Here is a 15,397-nt window from a genome sequence, read left to right as displayed (position 1 = left end):
CAGTCTAATGTGGGGGGAATAACAGGCTCCGCAGGAACAGGGTGGCACCAACCCCACAGGTAACACGTACCCGAGGAGCCACACCAGCAGGACAGCTCCATGGGGCGAGCCGGCGGGCCCCTCCAAACAAACAGGATTTGCCTCCAAAAGTCCCGCAATCGGGGCTGTCCGGCCCTCCAGGACCATCCCAGGTGCCTCACTCACAGCCCCCACGGGGACAAAGGCCGACGTGTCCAAGCTCTCTGCGGCAGGGGAGGAGGCTGCGGCACAGTCTTCTGAGCCTCTGACAGGCAGCCAGCGACCGCGCAGATCTCGCTGCCGGGCTAGCCGCAGCTCCGCTCGCCAAAAGCCGGTGAACGAACACCGGCCCGGAGGAGCCCAGCAGTGCCGCAGGCACGGTCCCCAGACACCCCCCGACTTTAGCTCACTCAGGGGGGGGTCAGACCTCCACTCCCATGGGGGTGGGGGGCCCAAACATACAAATTTCGCGCCCACGTGTGGAGATCAGCCGAGACCCATCAGCATATCTCTGCGCCCCCTGGCGACTCCCGCATAAGGTATTTTAATTCCGGGTTCGACTAATGGAAGGACCTCTTAAGGATTGGAGTCCGATGGTAGTTTATAGACTGGACTGTTGATGTGCACTGTGTATTTAGAGGGATGCTGGTGTCGTTAGGTGGGGGACGCGGTGATTGCAGCCGACCTCCACCTAATGAAGCATGGCCATGTTCCCATTGGTTGAAGTGCATGAAAAGTAGTGGAACTATATTCCCTGCTGACCTGCCCGGGTCCCCACAAACCCAATCGCCACGTCCCTCCCACTCACAATACAAACCTGCAAAGAAATGCGCCTGTTTAAGGGAACGTTCAGTTGCACTGAAGTGCACATTTCTACTGCTGCCTACACTTATTTTAAAACGAAACCATTCCGGGACAGTTTATTTTATTTTAAAAAGTATAAGAACAGTAAAACCTTATTTTTAAAAAAGTAAGCACCACAGCTACCAACTGCTCCTGCACACTTGGACCACTGCATGTTCCTCATTGAGGAATTGCATTAGCAACAGCCTGGCATGTCCTTAGTCATGGATGACTGAGATTGTATGTATAGTGGGCTGTGATTGCCAGTTTGCGAGGCATGCTGCCGCAATAATGTCAGGAGCCGCCATTGGTGTCTCGTGTCCCTGTGTGGAGTTTTGTACTGACGTTGCTCAGGGGGAATGGAGATGGCCTGGCTGATCTGTTATGCACCTTGCAGAGCGACGGGTTTCGGTAGGAACGGGGCAGTAGCTGGAAGAGTAAAGATGTTGTGATGAAAATGTGGGAGGGACTCCATTCAACTAGACATTTCAAGATGCCACTGGAAATTGCCATGTTTTTAGGTCCTTCCTCAAGGAGAGTTGGTGTTTTTTTGCGGCGGATGTGTAGTGGAAGGGAGTTCCAGATGTAAGGGGCTTGGATGGAGAAGGTGGATCCTCCCATTCTGGTGAGGGGATGGGGATTACAAAAAGGTGTGCCAACCCTGATCTGAGAGATCTGGTCGGATGGTAGCAAATTTTCTGATGCTTGTTAATCTGCTTAGAATCACATGCTGTGCATATGGTCCGACATCCAGTGGTAACCTCAGAGTATTGGATCTTGTCTTTCGGGGCCCGAAAGAGGACGTCGGCATAGGCGTGTCTGAAACACTATCCCTATCGTGACGTGTGTAGTACCCAAAATCCCTCACGCGCCGAGGTCCCTCGAATTGTTTTTTTCCGCCCAGATAACTTGTCGCCCTATAGCGGAGCTCTTCATGAGACATTGTTTATCTTACCGAATTGTCGGTTTTATTCCCTGTTAAGTCACTTCACCCATCAAGAACATCTTCGACGAAGACTACGGGGGAATCGTCTACGGCTGTGGGTTCCGGCGCCTAAGATCCGGTGTTCGGACTTCCACGTGGTCGGGCCTTTTGGCCGGCCTACACAGTAGGGAGAGTGGGCTCGGGGTTTGCCATACTTTTATGTCTTTCCTCTTTTCCACTGCTTTCCTTTTTGGTCTGGTCACCCTTCCCTTCTGCTATGGAAAGGACTCCATTTAGATTCTGCCCTGTGTGTAGGGTCAGATATCCCTGGAAAGACCAGCACACGTCGTGTAACGCTTGTCTCCCCCTAGAGCACGACGAAAAGCGGTGTTCGGCGTGTAAACTCCTTAAACCCTTAAGGAGCGCCGGTTGAAGCGGTGGGCCGCGTACGGAATGTCACGCGTGGAGCCTCCCTCCCTCCCCTGCCGCGACACCAGCCAAAAGTAACGGGGGTACATCGGATGACCAAACGTCCAACGCGGACTTTATAGACCTTGAGGCGGACTATTCTAGGGCCTCTAGGGCCGCCACGCCCGTCCCCGATCTTTCCAGGCTCGACTCCAGTCTTGCTACACGGACCACACCCGGTGACAGGGGCGTACAATCGCACCACACAAAGCACACAACCCAAGCGCCCTCCTCGACGACTTTGTCGAAGAAGGCGAAAGCGCCAATGGGTCCACCAGAAACTTCGGCGGTGCCCACGGATCGGTCTGATCCGAAGCCTTCCCCGCATCCGTAGCAGCGCATGACGACTGGGCATAGCAAACATAACAAGGGCGCTACTCCCCAAATTACATGCGCCGAAGTTTCCGTACAAGAAACTTCGACGGTTTGCAAGGCCCGTACAGGCCCGAAGGCTACGAGTAGGCCTCTACCCGAGAAGCTATCCGCAGGCCCTTCAGTAGCCGCGGAAGAAGTTTGCACTGCCAACACATCTTCAGAAGCTTTGTCTCCCGAAGATTCAGTGTCTATCCGTAAGAGTATCAATAGGATTGCTACGGCGGTGGGCCTAGTACCGGTTCCGCCCAAAGTTATGGGCCAATCCGCCGAAAAGGTTTCCACGGATTTGGAAGACGATCCTGAAGAATCTTACGAAGAAAGCCAGGTACCCCTCTCAAGCACCCTAAGGAGATCCTCTCAACGCCTTAGGGCGGAGACCACGGTCCCTACTCAGTTAGGCCCATTTGGATCATCCAAGTGGACCACGGAACAATTTGAGGGGTAGATGGATCGGCTGGAGCAATTTTTCAGAGCTTCTGATCAACCTCTGCCAAAAAAGGTTTGGGTAGACCCTAACCCTCTAATACATGAAAATATCGAACACCAGATGGACACGTATAGGGACATCTATACAGAAGAAGAGGAGGCCTCTTTTCTTGACAACTATGGGGAAGATCAAGGAGCAACAGACAACTGGGAGGACACCCAGCAGGACGATCATAACTTCGATATCGTTTTGTCTTGACTCTTCCCCCATCCAATCCGATTCGACAAGCTTCCCCATGGATGATCAAATGGCTTTCAACAACATGTTGAAGAAAGCAGCGGAATTTTTTTAAATTGCCACGCTGGAAGCTTTGCCCGAACAAGATTTCGCTGAGGACATTATTAATGAAAAACCTCTGGCAAGCCAGTCTATCCCTCTTTTGAGCTCTGTTAAAAGACGGCTGGCTCCTTCCTTACTCACACCCGCTCAGACTAGGGCTGTGAACCCGAGGGTCGAAAAACCTTTCCGACCCTCTATATATCAAAGGACACGCAATCCCAGACTCGCTGGTAGTGACTCAACACTCGCAAAGGAGCAGGGGTTCCCCTTGCCACGGGAGAGTCGCCCCCAGACAAGGAGTCTAAAAGGCTGTATGCCTTAGGCAAACGGGTTATGTCAGCAGTGGCCTATACCGTCCGGATTGCCAATAACACAACGTTTCTAGCAAGCTACATCGACGCCCAATGGAACCTACTCCAGGAAGGCCTTCAAGAGGTTCCGGAACCAACCAAAGCCAAGCTTCTCGCCATTGTCTCGGAGGGTAAACTTGCCAATCAGCATGTGGTAAAGAATACCCTGGACACCGCAGAGACAGCAGGCAGGTCTCTCGCACAGGGTACTCTCCTAAAGAGGCACGCGTGGCTGCGCACGTCGGGCTTCAGGCCTGAGACCCAGGCATCCATTATCAACAAACCCATCGAAGAGGCCAACCTCTTCGGGAAGGTGGTAGATGATGCGTTGGAGACAGCCAAGAAGGAGCACGAGACTATTAAGTCGCTGCACCAAATTTCCCAGAAACCCTCTTCACAGAGGGGCAGTAATTCTCGGCGGTCCTTTCGAGGACAAACCTGTGCCGCTCAAAACAATTTCAGCACGGCAACTTCAACTCAAGTCAACCTGCTGCAAGCCCCACTTACTACCCCCAGAGGAGTCAGAAGCACGGAAAGGATAGAGGCAGAGCCTCTGATTCCAGAGGAGCGTCAACTTCGGGTCAGAAATGACCACCAAGTCCAGGTCCCCTCTCATGTCTCCCCGGACGGAGGGCGATTAACATCTTTCCTCAAGGCATGGGAGGGGATAACTTCAGACCAGTGGGTCTTAAAGACGGTCGCCCACGGTTACTGCATGGAATTCGCCCGACCTCCACAGTTCAGACCGCCGAAACATCAACGCCTTTCACCGGAACATCTGCAGATCCTGATCCAAGAGGTCGAAGCGCTGCTGGGAAAGGACGCCATAGAAGCCGTCCCGATTCTTCAGGTAAACAAGGGTATCTATTCAGTGTATTTCCTTGTACCCAAAAAGGATCTCACCATGCGTCCTGTTCTAGACCTGCGCCCAGCGAACAAGTTCATAAAGCCCCAGAAGTTTTGCATGGTAACACTGCAAGAGGTGATCCCATTGCTAAAACGGGGGGGACTTCATGACAACATTGGATATGAAAGATGCATACTTTCATATTTCAATGCTGCCAGCGCACAGAAAATTCCGAAGGCTTGTGATTCAGGACAAACACTATCAGTTCAAGGTACTCCCCTTCGGCATAGCCTCGGCGCCAAGGTCCTGGCAGTGGCAACGGCACACCTGCACAGACTTTCAGTTCCAGTTTACCCTTACCTCGACGATTGGCTCATCACGGGGTACTCGTTCGACGTTTGTTTTTCGAACACCCAAAAAACAGTAGACCTACTGTTCAGCCTGGGATTTTCTATCAACGAAAAGAAATCCAGCTTAGTCCCCAGCCAAGTAAAATAGTTCCTGGGGGCTCTAATTCGTACGGAAGACGGTCTAGTCTTCCCTTCCAGCGAGAGGGTTCAGAACATGCTCTCTCAGGTTCCTCAGTATGTAGCCAGTCGAGAGGTGACGGTACGCAAAGCTATGCGTTTGCTAGGGATGATGGCGTCATGCATATACTTGGTTCCCGACGTGCGGCTGCGCATGCGTCCCATGCAAGAGTGGCTCAACAGCCAGTGGTGTCAGGCCAGCGAACAATGGGAAGATCTGTTAGTTGTCTCGCCAGCCCTCGTTCTCTCTCTGCAGTGGTGGTCGAGGAAGAACCTCTTGAAGGGGAAATCCTTCACCACCCCTGCAGTGGAAGCCACTCTCACGACAGACGCATCTCACGAGGTTGAGGGGGGGGGGGACCCCCCCCTCAACTGCTTCAACAGACAGAGCACTGAGTGTGGTCCCCTCTGGCAGCGTCCAACCATATAAACCTACTGGAGCAACTAGCAGTGTTCAAAGCATTGAAAGCCTTTCAGGAGCAACTGCAAGGGAAGACAGTGCTGGTCTTAACCGACAGCACAACAGCAATGTATTACCTGAACAAACAGGGGGGCACTCGCTATCCAAGCTGTCCCAAAACATCTGGATATGGGCTCTCAAACACAAGATGTTCCTGATATCCCAACATGTTCCAGGGGAACTCAATCTTCTGGCGGACGTACTCAGCAGAGATTTTCCTGTGCCAGGAGAGTACGAATGGCGACTGCACGAAGACTGTATCCAACGTCTTCGCAGAATGGGGGTTTCCTGAGATCGACCTGTTCACTACTCCGGAGAACGCCCAATGCCAAGATTACGCCTCCAGGTACCCCCAGAACCGATCCAAGGGGAACAGTCTCTGGATAACTTGGTCGGGGAAATTTGTCTAAGCTTTACCACCCCCTGCCCCCCCCCCCCCCACACCCCGACTCCCCTTCTGAACAAGATAGTACACGAGATGCACCAGGAACCAGTCACCATGATTCTGGTGGCTCCCATGTGGGCCTGCCAACCTTGGTTCGCGCACCTGATGTCCCTCTCCCTACCAGTCAAGCTGCCCTACCCGTACAACATGTTGTCTCAGGACAGGGGGGAGACTCTGCACCCATGCCCACAAACTCTGAACTTAGCAGCCTGGCTCCTGAGGTCATAGAGTTTGGACATCTGCAACTCCCTCAAAGATGCATGGACATACTGAGGGAGGCAAGAAAGCCTAACACACGTTATTGCTATGCCAGCAAATCAAAACCTTTTGTCATCTGGTGCAGTTCCAAAGGCGTCAATCCCACCGATTGCTCGCCTTCACACATTGTTTTCTATCCAACCCATCTGTTGGACTCTGGGTTAGTCTTCAATTCCTTAAAGGTTCACCTAGCGGAGTTGTCAGCCTACACAACGTCACAGCAGAAGGTGTCGTGGTGGAAAATACCTGTGATTTAAAGCCTTTATGGAAGGGGTTAAAAGAATTTATCCCCCCATCACTCGCCCAGCCCCTGGGTGGGATCTAAATGTGGTTTTAACTAGGCTCATGGGACCCCCTTTTGAGCCTATGCATAAAGCTAGTCTGAAAGACCTGGCTTACAAGACAGCCTTTCTAGTAGCTATCACTTCTATCAGAAGAGTTGGCGAACTACAGGCCCTCTCAGTTTTGGACCCCTTTGTTACAGTCCACAAAGATAAGGTAGTTCTGAGCACACATCCCAGATTTGCGCCGAAATGTATTTCGAAGTTCCATGTGAACCAGTCAATCGAACTACCCACGTTCTTCCAGAGATCTACTAACATGGCCGAAAGAAGCCTTCACACGCTTGATGTGCACAGGGCCATGTTCTACATGGATGGAACTAAACCACTGAGGAAGACTAAACCAGTCTTTGTTTCAGTGGCAGCTGGTAGAGAAGGGAACCCTGTCTCTAAATCGGCAATATCAAGGTGGATTGTCAAATGCATCACACTGTTACACTTTTGCAAAGAGAGAACTGCCCTTCGAGCCTAGAGCACATTCTACTCGAGGCACTGGGGCATCCATAGCATTCATTGCAAATGTTCCCCTAGAGTCCATTTGCAAAGCGGCAACCTGGAGTTCTGTACACACCTTTACAAAACACTATTGCCTAGACACTCATTCTAGGTCTGATTCTCAGGTGGGACAAGCAGTACTAAGACATCTTTTTTTCTGCTGTTCCTTCTCACAACCCACCTCCAACTCCGGGTACTGCTCGCTAGTCTATGCACAGCATGTGAGTCGAGTCTAAGCAGATTAACAAGCATCAGAAGACATGCATTACTTACTGTAAAAGCATTTCTGACGATTGTATCTGCTTAGATTCACATGCGCCCTACCTGCCTCCCCGCTCTGGGTGGAAGGAACATAGACTTCTTACTATTTTCTCTCTTCATGTACTCACTCACTATAGCCTTGGGCTCCCTCATGGCAGAAAAAATACAGTCGGAAGGACCTCGGCGCGTGAGGGATTTTGGGTACTACACACGTCACGATAGGGATAGTGTTTCAGTCACGCCTATGCCGATGTCCCCTTTCGGTCCCCGAAAGACAAGATGCAATAATCCGCGGTTACCACTAGATATCAGACCCTATGCACAGCATGTGAATCTAAGCAGATACAATCATCAGAAATGCTTTTACGGTAAGTAATGCATGTCATCTTGTCCAGGAGGAACTGGAGGGCGTGGTGTGTGATGCACATGGCTTTAATGGTGGTCTGTCGGCTGATGGGGAGCTAGTCTAGTACTCTGAGGGCACGGAATGATATTTTCTGTAAGTTAGAGGGCAAGGAGGATTCTGGCTGTAAGTTTGGGATATGTCGATAGTTTTCTAACCTGATGTGCTGGGACGCCTAGATAGAAGAGTTGGCATAGTTTTAAGTGGGAGAGGATAATGGCAAGTGTTGCAGAGTGTCTGAGGGTTGGATAGTTAAAGGAAGATTCGCCTTGGGATGCGTAAGTAGAAGTTGCAAGTTCTGGATACACAGTTGATGTGTTGGGTGAGAGATATCTCATTGTGCATCCCCCGATTAGTTTGTATTTATTTTTTTGGAAGGTGGAAGCTGCAGTTCGGTCTCTTAGGGCGTTAGGCCAGGGTATCGGTTGTGGGATGGTAGCGGTTTTGCTGCATAATAGTATTTCAGTTTTGCCAGGGTTGAGGAGAAGGTGGTAGGCTGTCATCCAGTGATCGATTGCAGAGAGGCAGGAGGAGCAGTCTGGTTGGTGGGCCGGGGCAGAGAGGAGGGTGACGGTGAGATGGTGTTTTGGGGGCTACTGTCATCTGCATAGTTACAGCATGAGGGGTTGTGGGAGTGGATGAGTGCGGACAGTGTGCTGAGGTAGAAATTGAAGAGAAGAGGTGACGGGGGGGGGGGGGGTTCCCAGAAGGACCCCTATCTGGACTGGGTGAGGGGCAGAGAATAAGGGCAGAAGGAGCATGATTTACGATCAATTAGAAAAGAAAGTTGAGATCCTTGGAGCGGAGTCCCTGATGCCTAGGTTGTGGAGCCTAGCCTGTCCATGAGAATTGCGTGGTCAATGGTGTCAAAACAGTGGCGGATAGATCGATCAGGATGAATGCAGTGCATCCTTACGAGTCAGCTGTTCTTTTTAGATCGTCCCATATGGACACGAACGGATTCGGTGCCTCGAAGAGATCTGAAACCAGATTGAGCTGGGTCGAAGAGCTTGTTGGCTTCTGTGAATATGCTAAGGTGCTTGTAAGCTGTTTGGTCTAGGAGTTTAACAATGAAGCAGGTGTTGGAGATAAGTTTGTAGTTTTAAGGTAGGAGGGGCGGTCAAGGGAAGGTATATTTTAGAAGGGGCTTGACTTATTGAGGTTTTGAAGGCTTCCTGGAAGATACAGACTAGAGAGATTTATTAATAGCGGCAGAGCAACGTTGCTAGTACATGCTGTAGTTATGATTTTTTTAAAGAAATGTAGCGGGACAGGGATCTTGTGGGCAGGCCGTGGGCCGGCTTAGTGCTCCCAGTTTGGGGAAATCGGAGTGGGAAATGGGTGTGACGAGGAGAGAACTGGCTGAGTGGGCCAGGGGGGGATGGGCCAGGAGAAGGATGGGATTGGGCGAGTGGGGTTGACCAAAGCTAGTTTGGAGATGAGGCAGTGTCTCTCCATAGCATGTTAAAGTGGTCAGATAGTGTACCACAGAAAGCTTGCTTGGGTGTGTAGTGAAGAGTTGAGCAGCTCTGGGGCTTGCATTCAGTGATGTTTTTGTGGTGTTCTCTGCCCGTGTTATTGGAGTTAGAAATTTGGTTTCCTGTTTTTTTGCTTTTCTTGTCTGTCACGTAGGCCCTATTAATCTTGCACAAGCAATGTTTTGAGGTGTGTAGTTTGTCTTCGACGTTAGTGATGCTTTATGGTTTTGAGGGATGGTGTGCAACTTCTGGATGGGGCCTGAGTTCCGAGAGGTGCACCTAGCCGGCATGAAGGGCGTCTTATCGTTGGTGTGCCAAGGATCGAATGGTCGATGGAGGGATTGCCTCACTGCGGTGGGAGGTCTGGAAGGGAGTATAGAAGGGAATTGGCCAGGTCAGGGTTTATGACGACTTAAAGCCAGAGAGGAACTGCGGAGCAAGGGTTGTTGGCGGGAGAGAAGAAATAGCGTAGTGATCCGTCCAGATTAGTTGATGAGGCAGGAGTATGGAGAGTAGATCCGATGTGCTGTATAGGATGTTGAAGGTGTGCCCTGCGAGGGAGATGAGTCAAGCTGAGAGCTTCCAAATTCTCATTTAGAGAATGGGTTGTCTAGTGGGTGGGGCCGTCCAACCAGGTGTTGAAATCTAATATAGTGAGGGATGGATGCAGGATTAAGGTGGCTTATCGGGAGTCTGCAAATTCCTGTTCTAGCCTGGAGGCCTAGAAATGAGTAGGAAGCTGCAGGTGGGTGGAGGAGAGGGATCGTTACTAGTATGTGTGCATTCGGAGTTGCATGGTAGATTCTCAGTCGATATGACTGAGGTGTTTTCAAAATATGGCTAGTGCCCCTGCTCAGCTGGACCTATTGAATATGATCAGTGAGTAATCCGGGTTGGGGGCAGGGGCGCTTATGTGCAATGGGGCCGTAGTCGTCGGTGAGCCATGTAAGTGATCAATAGGATGTCAGGTTTTCATTCGAGAAGGTCAAATGGTGTACTCGGATCTGGCATTGATGAGTATGCAGGAAAGCCTGAGAGATATCAAGAGTGATGATCAGCTGTGGTGCTTGTGGTGGGTGGTACATCAGTGTTTCCTGGGTGTGGGCTGCTGGTAGGGGATGGGGGTTTTAGTTGGTGGGTGTACAGTCAGAACGGGGTTGGGAGGGATAAAGGGGGGGGGGAGAAGAGAGAAATCCTGGTTGCAGCGGAGAGGAATAGTGGTCTGAAGTCCTCTGGTGCATGGGGCTTGTGCGTTTAGGGGGAGGGGTGTGTGTAAGTGAGAGAGAATGTTGAGCGAGGTGTGTGTGTGTGTGTGTGTGTGAGAGGAGAGGAGAGGAGAGAGACAGAGACAGAGAGACCCTTCTAGAGAAGGCAGAAAGAATGCCAAACTCCAATATGGCCGAAGAATGAGTAAAAATCTAGTGGCATTGTAGGCACTGGCCATGTTTTAATAGCCATACGTAGCAAAAACGATAAATAAAATGTAACTGCTGCCACCAGCTTGTCTTTAGGCATATATAAAAGTAGCCAAAAAGCTAGGGGGATACAAAAGTATCCCCATTACACTGCAAGGTGCTGTGTGTAATAAAGAAATATATTAGTAGTTTCCAGTACTACTGATGTGAAAGAATCCGTTTCCCCATTGCATGTGAGCAAAAGGAAAGTGAAGTCTAAGGCTTTACTGCCCTTCAAAAAGGCGAACGGGATCAAAAACTGACGAAAGTAATTTGGTTCCATATGAAACGATGGAGGGGAAATTTGAACAAGAAATGGATAAGTAGATCACAGGCTTGCTGCAGAGACGAAGTTGCTGTGGTATACATTATGTGAGGGCACTGCAACCTGCAGCTTGCCAAATGTTTGGTAATGGGACTCCATGGCCCTCTGTGTTGAAAATGTTGAAGATCTTTTCTCTTACTACCAAAAGCAAACTCCAGAAGCATGCATGCATGAACTTCCATAGGCATGTTGCAGCACAGCCACAGGGGCATGTAGGGGGGACAAGAAAGGCAGAGATGTGTGCTGTGGGCAATGGGGATCTAAGGCACAAGGCTTTCGAGGGCATGTAGCCAATGACTCGCTTCAATGGTGCCACCAACATGCGCCACCAGAGGGGGTGGGGGCTTGTCCTTGGCCTAAGGGGCTTGGAGATGACGATGGGCAACTTCTAATGTTCTCAGCCTGAGCCAGCTTCAGTCCCTCAATTCTGTAACGGGCTTCCCAAATACTTAATTGAGGCTCCACTTTTTCATGCATGAGCATTGTTTGGTTTCTGAGTATCTTGAAATTCCTTGTCAGATGCAGCACCACCACTATCATTGGGTCATGTCTTGGGGATGTTTGACTCAGCTGAGCTTTTGATCTTACAGCAGGTCTTCTCTTTGTTTTAGTGTGCTCCAGACAACACACTCCCAACTCCCATCATTTTACAGAGGTAGGTGCACTACTTTTACCATGCTTCCCTGTTCCCTTGTTGTTGTGTTTTACTGCATCTTGTAATCACGACCTGTAGCTGTAAATTAATTTTTAAATACGTTCAGGTGATCCTTGACTCTTTGGTCGTTCCTCAGATGGGCTGACTATAGAAATGAGGGAACATGTTTAGTGCTTTTCTCGTTGACACTAGTGTTCCCATTAGACGCAGGGCTATACAGAGACTTGTAAAATGATGCTTTGCACCAAGATTGCCTGGCTCCGATTATTTAAAGTAAGAGCGTAAAGTAACGATTCCTGAGTATGTCGACCTCTATTCCATTTCGTGCATCCATACTCCATGTATTGGAAAGACCTATTGGTCTGCAGCGACAATTGGAAAGTGCAGGAGTTCATAGGGTTGAGTGCGGCAAAGGAGAGCAGTCTATTACCCCCAACAGTTGTTGGGTGGGAAAATATAGACCTGAGAACATTGACCATTGGGACGTGGTTTATAATGTTTAGAAGGCTCCCAAGTCCCTTTTTATGGTATGCAAATTAATGAAGCCTAATCTTAAGTGGCATGATGTAGTCGGAAGGCCAGAGAGGATCTGTAGTCAATTCCGGTCAACTTTTTCAAAGCATAGCATTTGTGTGCTGCATTGCATCCATGGTGTCATGCAGGGGGGGGGAAGAATATGTCCAGGCGATAGAATATTTTAGTTAAAGGTGGAGAATATTGGCAACTTCAATATCTAGTTCTTTTTAACTGCTCTATCTTAAGTGCTGAAAATGGGTGAAGTAGGTTCCTAGGTAAATGGTAAGAGGTGAGTCGGAGAACAATTTCATGTAGATAGATTACATTAATTATGTGTTGACATTGTGTACATTTTCAGTGTGCCGTTTCTTACATGAAAATTGTTCTGTACTGTTTTTCTCGCCCCCTCCCATCTAGGAACAGCAGTGCCAAAGAGCTCACTTCCTTTGCAGCTGAAGCCATGGCTGTTAACCGTCAGCTGACGCAGCACCAGGAGGATGAGGAGGAGGAGGAAGAGAATCGACCAATTGTCATCAAAGCTACCTCATGTTCCATGCGGCTGTCTCCGCCGTCCGAGTCCAAACTGGCCAAAAGACGGCAGAAGACCTTGTCTGGGGCTAGCAGCCCTTCTCCTAGCACCCTGGTCATGGGTGACCGCATGTGAAATTTGCACTTTCTTTCCCGTTTCCCCAGTCCGTATTGTATGTCCGTATATATGTTAAGGGTCTGGCCCTTCTTTCTGTAACTCCTGCTGGTGCCGAATACTGGGTCAATATTTACTTTTAATGGCTGGTTTCCAAATGTTATTGATCCATGCACCTCGGCAAGCTCGTTTATGTACCACCCTTTTTAAAAGAAGGCTTTTATTTTATGATACCGAGAAAAAAATTGAACTTGGGAAGGGGGGGAAAAGCATTCTTTATCTCATGGACATGAAGGGGCAGTGAGAAACTGAACTTCATTGGATTGTTTTGTATTCAAAAAGACTATTTTTGTAAAAAAGAAAAAAAAGAAATGAACGATTGCTTAGATATTTCTCCTCCCGTCAAACTGTGAAAGACTTTTGGTCATATTTTCAATACTGGGTGTGTGAGCGGTTGGGAATCGATAGTGGGTTTGGAGATTAAAGGGGAATATAGCAATTTTTTGTTTCACCAGAATCGTCACTGGTGGTTGATGGAAATTCGGGGTGCAAAGAGTTCTATTTTTATGCTCCTCTTGCAGCTTAAAAAGCATTCCGAAAACCAAAAAAAAGCATTCTATAACCTTTATAAGACAAGATTGTTTGAAGGGTATTTTAAGGACCCGGTTTTATTAATGTCTCCTCTCTAGACCATTTGACATTACCATTTCATTCCAGGTTATTAGGGGGCATCCAGGGAATTGTTGAAGGATGCAAGGCCTCCATGTACCTGGTAATGCGTGGGAGAGGCTTTGTTCTTGTTTTACACAGCAAATGGTTGGCATTTTGTGCTTTACATTTGCAGTATACTTCACCAGTATATGTTGTGCTGAAATTACGTACATCTCTAGGGGAAGTCTTAGAAATGCTGCATTTTGTAGGTGGCAGAAATAATCTGTAGCGTGCAATTTCAGGTAAATGGCAGACTTCTTGACCCTTTCAGTTGAAATGTTTCTCGTATTACGTCTTTAGTGTTCTGGCATTGTAATGGCTATGGTCATTATGCCTGGCGTTTGGCATTTTCTCGCAGGCAGGTGGAAGGACATATTTGCCAAAAAAGGAGCATTTTCAAGAATTCGAGACAATTGTGCTGTTTATTTTTTATTGTACATTTTTCGTTTTTGGAGGAGGTGCACATGGTAATTGGACGTGTGAAGTAATTGACCTGCAACCGCCATATCTGTGGCCCTACTTGGTTTTACATCTACTCCATGATTTTGTCAGATTACATGAGTGTTTCGGCAGTAGATTGTGATGTGAGGTAAAGATCCATGTCACTTTATAATGCAGTTTAGTGTAGGTTTGGTTAATATTGCAGTTTCATTGTCATTCCTCTAAATGTCGTTGCTGCTCTTCTTTTTTTTTTTTTCTTTTAGTGGAAGACCCCATGCTTCCCCTATTGCAATCCCCCAAAGTACTATTTGCAATCCCCCAAAGTACTATTTGCAGCCCAAGTGCCGCACTGCTATTGGCACCAGACAGGGACTCGTCAACGGAGAGAAGAGCCTGCTTTCTTCCCAACCTTCTCTAGTTGGCAGGATGTTTATCTCGTCTGGTTTATGGGCATCGCCTTGTGGTTTTCCAGTTAGGGCTAGGGTGCATATATCCTCCCTCTCCTCGCAAGCTATGTGTTACACTGCCAGTGAATATTATCATCCTTAATGGATCTTGGATACGGCAGCCAGTCCCCTATTCAGGTGTCCCTTTCTGCTTTTAGCAGAACATCTCTGCACATTTTACAACTCAACTTCCATCCTCGCCTACAGCTCAAGGAAGGAGTTGTGGAGGTAGCCATTCTGAAGCACCAGCTTCTGGTTTCACATTTTTGAAGCTCCTGATTATGATGCAGCCTGTGCATGCTGAGAATGTATATTCAGCAGTAACTTTCATCACTGTAATGATTTGCCACAAGAAACTACAATATATTTTGAGATAAGATATGTAAGTTTTTCCCCTTTTTAAATGGGTTCTTGATTAGTCCCTGTGATCAGACGAGGAACTGCTGAATGTTTTAAGTGGCTACAATGGAATTTCTTTCTTAACCTTTTCAGAAACCCACTTTGACTATTGAGTAGCTGCAATACGTTCATATTCAATATGAAATACTTCTTGCCCAAGTGCCCTGAATCTTTTTTTTTCTCCCAGAGAAGAAATGTATCTTTGATAATACATGAAGAAAAATTCTCCTATTTTTATTTTTTCCCTTGGACCTAAGCAAATTGTGGTGAAGCTAATTTGGGGACAGAGAGTATGGTTTGGATTAGCAGGATGGGTTATTCCTAGGTGCACCAACTTGTGTCAAAGTCCATAATGTGGATAATGGTGCCTGAAAGAAAATGTGACTTTTGTTTTAGGGAGAAAAGTTAGTTGATCTTTGGGCATATGTAAGGGGAGTGGAGGTTGTCATCCAAACCATGCCAAGCAAATATTGCATCTCTGATCTACTTTGGGTTGTCGCGTGAAACCCAAGATGGTGGAAGAAATAGTTTCTGCTTGGAAGAAGTA

General features: G+C 48.4%; 1 protein-coding gene across 1 annotated transcript in view; it reads left to right on the top strand.

The window, feature by feature from the left end:
* The window catches only part of MKNK2 (MAPK interacting serine/threonine kinase 2), a 106,953-nt gene extending 93,693 nt beyond the window's left edge, over positions 1-13,260 (top strand). The window contains exons 13-14 of the mRNA XM_069649507.1: positions 11,651-11,694; positions 12,628-13,260. Coding sequence (XP_069505608.1) covers positions 11,651-11,694; positions 12,628-12,874 — 291 coding nt within the window. The 3' untranslated portion in view covers positions 12,875-13,260. The remainder of the gene's footprint in view (positions 1-11,650; positions 11,695-12,627) is intronic.
* The last annotated feature ends 2,137 nt before the right edge of the window (positions 13,261-15,397 follow it).

The sequence above is a fragment of the Ambystoma mexicanum genome, chromosome 1p, assembly GCF_040938575.1.
Source record: "Ambystoma mexicanum isolate Mex_15411 chromosome 1p, UKY_AmexF1_1, whole genome shotgun sequence".
NCBI lineage: Eukaryota > Metazoa > Chordata > Amphibia > Caudata > Ambystomatidae > Ambystoma > Ambystoma mexicanum.
This window is presented reverse-complemented; position numbering and strand designations above follow the sequence as displayed.